The sequence below is a fragment of the Branchiostoma belcheri genome, unplaced genomic scaffold (assembly GCF_001625305.1).
Source record: "Branchiostoma belcheri isolate BF01 breed outbred unplaced genomic scaffold, Haploidv18h27 scaffold40, whole genome shotgun sequence".
Taxonomy (NCBI): domain Eukaryota; kingdom Metazoa; phylum Chordata; class Leptocardii; order Amphioxiformes; family Branchiostomatidae; genus Branchiostoma; species Branchiostoma belcheri.
The window spans coordinates 1630231-1635073 of NW_017804021.1; the positions used below are offsets into that span (position 1 = coordinate 1630231).

The 4843-nt window shown below is 38.7% G+C and overlaps 1 protein-coding gene across 1 annotated transcript in view; it reads right to left on the reverse strand.

Annotated features, from left to right (window-relative positions):
* The window catches only part of LOC109477502 (leucine-rich repeat-containing protein 4C-like), a 5507-nt gene extending 3274 nt beyond the window's left edge, over positions 1-2233 (reverse strand). The window contains exons 1-4 of the mRNA XM_019778785.1: positions 2090-2233; positions 1882-1952; positions 1608-1694; positions 794-1473 (exon numbers count right to left, since the gene is read on the reverse strand). Of these exons, the coding sequence (XP_019634344.1) occupies positions 794-1473; positions 1608-1640 (713 nt within the window). The 5' untranslated portion in view covers positions 1641-1694; positions 1882-1952; positions 2090-2233. The remainder of the gene's footprint in view (positions 1-793; positions 1474-1607; positions 1695-1881; positions 1953-2089) is intronic.
* Positions 2234-4843: the final 2610 nt, after the last annotated feature.

Consider the following 4843-nt stretch of genomic DNA (forward strand, 5'->3'; position numbering starts at 1 on the left):
TAAAACCCTTAGCGTTCATACCAGACTTTTGATAACCGGTTTTGTAAAAATCCTGTCCGGTGAATATCCAATTAATCGGCCATGACTGCAGTTTGAATAACCGTTCCTCCCGCTCTTCTGATTGTTGTCCTTGGCCTTCTTGCTTGTATGCCGTCTTCAGTTTGTTTTATTACCTTAGTGCATCACTGATCCTTTATCTTCAAGAAATCAGCCTCCTCCAACATTTTTGTTTCGGTAGAGCCCTCCCCCCCTAGCTTTTTCGAATTTGGCGACTCCTGCTCTCCAAACCTTAGTATCAGGAGCGTCCCGTTCGCCGACCAGGTTGCGTTTGCTGATTCCATCGCAAAATGAAGAAAAACCGTGGAAAAACAGTGGAAACGAACTCAAAGTTGGTCAAAACAACGCGATCAAAAAAGCTTGCAGGTCGCACAGTCGGCCAGGATGCTGACCCGTGACCCCGGAATTATGACGCAAAAACCGGTTCAATAAACCCTTAGCGTTCAGACCAGGTTTTTCGGTGGAAAAACCCTTCAAAAACCCCTCAAAAACCACCTCCCGAGGTGGTTTTTCAAAATCGGATTTAAACCCCTAAAAAACCGGTTAATTTGCGTTCACACCAGGTTAAATAAAAACCGGTTTTTGAAAAACCGGTTGAAACCGCTAAATATAACTCTGGTATGAACAGGGTCTTATTAACTTGTTTCTCTGCAGTTCTAAGGTTCTCAGTTGCGACGTTGAACTGAAACTTCCAGCCTGAATACCACTGATGTCATTACCTTGCAGCAAAAGTTGCTGCAAGTTTCCCAGCCCTGTAAACATGTCAGATCTGAGGGTTGTTAACTTGTTGTTTTGCATTAGCAGCCACCTCAGCTGTGGTGTTGGACTAAAAGTCCCAGCCTGAATATCAGTGATGCCATTAGATGTTAGATGAAGGAACATCAAGTTTCCCAGGCATGTGAACATGTCAGATCTGAGGGTTGTAAAGTTGAACCTGTTAATATCCAGGTACAAGTCTCTCAGTTGTGGTGTGGAATTGAATGTTCCAGCTGGAATATCAGTGATGTCATTATAGTGCAGTTCAAGTGTCTGCAAGTTTCCCAGCCCTGTGAACATGTCAGGCCTGAGAGTTGTTATTCGGTTAACAGAAAGCCTCAATCTTCCCAACTTTGACAAGTTATAGAACGCCTGCCTATTGATGGCAGAAATGTGATTGCTACTAAGCCCTAAAGTCTCTACGTTTCTATAACGTGAGAAATCAGACTGACTTAAAGTTATGATTTGATTCCCTGCCAAATTCAAGTTTGTGATGTTTGTCGGAAGGTCCTGTGGAACGCTGGTCAGACCCAGACTGCTACAGTCACAGGCCGAAGCTGTGCAGCTGCAGGCAGCTTCTATTGTCCCCAACACCTTAAGGATGACCAGGAGGAACATCAGCACACCTGCTGGCTTCTTACCCATGATGCAGTAACTGTCCTGGTACAAGATTAAGATACTAAAATAAATGGAATGCCTCACAATTACTTGACTGCATATTTTACACTCCTAAGTCAACATATCACTTCTTCATACATCGGTTACCATGTTCAACTTAGTAGGATCAAACTCACCTCGATACTGATGTTGTGAAAATTGACACCCATCAACTATCAGGCTAGAGACTCGTCAGCTGCTACTCTGCACTTCGGATGTCAAACCTGGAAACAATCATTATGATAATTGTAAGTGTTACAATCATTTTTAACACTTGTATGAGTACAATGATTTTGAATATTCTATGAATAAACTACACAGGTAAAAAGATAAGAATTATTGCTGCTTATTCATTATAATACATCTTTTAAAAATTTTTCACTAATTGATAGACAAAGGGGCCAAACTTACCTAGATTATGGTAGTGCAGAGATTGACAGCTGTCAGTCACAACTCAGGTTTCCCGATCGTCTGCACAAAAACTGGAAAAAAATTAGGAAAGTGGTGCAGGTTATTGTTACAATAGTTCTGTCATTCTGTTTGGAATCCATAAATAGCATCAGGGCAATAAAGTTACATTATGCGCCTCTGCTGACTACTAAAAAAAGTTCAAAAGTACCTTGCAAGTTTATCCAAAGTTTCCCTGGAAGACAGAGCTTCAGACACAGCGAGGCTGGTTAAGAGTTCTTCTCTCCTGGGACCTGCTTATCTTAAATGTTGTTCCTCTATTTTATAGCTGCGTCACGAGTTGTAACTTGAAAAATCTGACTTCTACACTTTGTACTTTGACCAATTGGTATGACAATAGGTTACCCTGACTGGACATTGGTCTGGGTGGTTAAATATTCATCACCATACGTGCTGACTATCATTGTGCGGTATTTGTAGGTAGAGCTGTGTACCTAAACAAATTTTAGGTACAGGTACAGGTACACAGGTTTAGGTACAGGTCCGGACCTGAACCTGTACCTGAACAATTCGACCAATGTATATGCTCTTCTGAACTCCTGTAATAACTAGAAAAACATTGATATAGGTTTAATTTTTGTTTATGGAGAATGTTCAGATAAAATATAGGTAAAAGTAAAGATGTTTTTGTTTTCATGAACACACAGGGACCCATTGTTAACCAGCTATTTACACATTTGAGGTCACAAATAGGCATAAAATTGGTGTGAAATTGTTTAGGTACAGTACCGGTACTGAGGGATTAGGTATTTTGGACCTGTACCTAATCAATTTTTCCGGTACAGTATCGGGTACACAGCTCTATTTGTAGGTTACACAAACATGCATGCACCCACCCACTCATCTACACACATGTAGAGACACATTCACACACTTTATTTATGATCTACAATGTACTATAATTCCTAAGTTTGTACATTTTGGAGTTTGACCTCTGACAATCTCACACACTGACTCTGACTGATTATAATTGTATCTTATATAAATTATTAAATTTCATTTTTTCGTATCTAATTATTATTTTATGCTTCATTATTTTCTTGTATCCCATGGGCTCCATCAATGGCTGAAGGGACTACCCATTTGTCTCTAAGATGAATGAATAAATAAATAAATAAAACAGACAGACTCCTTCACATAGACACACACACAGAGTTTAACACGGATACATGTACAAGCACACACAAACACACATGTACATACATGTAGACACACAAAACAATACAAAACACACAAAAAATAAATTTGCTAATAATTTATTTACTTCATTATTTGACAAACATGACAAAAATCTCAGTAACAAAATATTACATCTGACATTAATTAACAGATATAAGTTTCCTATGGCTCACAAAACACTCATAATTCATACTTGCAAAATGTCAAAATTGTTTAGTTTTTTTGGTTCATAATCGACACAAAACTGTTACGACTAAATTCTTTGAAAACCTTATCAATACAATATAAAACAAGCCGCCAGGTGGCCCAAAATCTAATCATTTTGAGGTCTCATCAAGACCTACCCACCTACCAAATATCAAGTCAGTCCGTTTAAGCCTTCTCAAGTTATCGTGTTTACAGACAGACAGACACACACACACACACATACACGAACGCCTCTGAAAACATAACCTTCTTGGCGAAGGTAATTAAAAAGCAATGAAAAGTTATTCAGACAGTATAAACTATAATTAACTAGACCTTTCATATCTTGTTTTGCTATTAGTCAAAATTCTGTTTTATTTTTTTCTCTTTGTGCCTGCAATTGCAACATGGATGATTGCATTTAATTTATTTCCTACAAGAAGTTCATTGCTGCAATTCATGTACATTAAATACATGATTGTACTTTGCCACACATGTACCTACAGATACATGTAACATTGTGGCACTGATGATCAGTTATGCTACATGGTATAGATACATTGTATACACTTTAGCTACAGTGTATCATTGCTGCTGAGCACCAATCAAAACGCTTCATTACCTGCTAGCTATAGCAAACTATATTTAGGAATGCAGTTTAAGTTTCAAACCTAGAACTTTGACCAAAATGCTTGAGAAGCCATCCCAGCAAATGCAATCTCAAGATGAAAGAAACAATATCATTTTTAAACAAACACACAAAAATGGCTTGGACTTAAATTTACAAGAGAAGCTTCTGACTTCGCTTTTTTCTTAGGATAATTTTGTTGATGATTTCGAAATTAACATCCCCTCCCAAAAATGCCCCTCCTTTAGAAGTAAACAGCCAAATTTCACAGTAAATTGAGGAGCACTATCATTCATAAAAATGTGCGTTTGGTCCTAATTGTAAAAATATTATAATTATAATACTGTAACTTGGCCCTGTGCTTTTGTTACTGCAGTTGGTGAGAGCTTATTGACATTATAACCCATGGATCATTCCCAAATTTTTCATTATCTAGTACTAAAAGTTTCTTCACTTCTCCTTGCTATATAATTTCTCTCATTCGAAATCTACAACTTTTCCAAATCTATCTCAACTTTGCCCCCAAATCTAAGGAAACAGTTACTCAAGCAACTGGATAGATTTTGAAAACTGTTAGACACGTCAAGTAGCATCCACTACAGTAACAGTACTAGTAACTGCGACCTGCAATGGCCTCTTCTCTCCAAAAGGAAGAGGAGCACCCACCTTACAACATTTCTTAAAATACACTGTAGCTCATAACATTGTTGCAATCAACACCCAAACCGACAGGTTTTTGCAGCCCACACAGGGGCGTACCCGAGGGAGTCATGCACTCAAATACCGGACTATTAACACACGCACTGACACCTACAGATTTTGTTTTTTTCCCGTACCATTCCACAGTGGAACTCCTTACCCGGCCCAGTAGTTATGGCTCCCAATGTTGAGTCGTTCCGGGCCGGGCTGGCG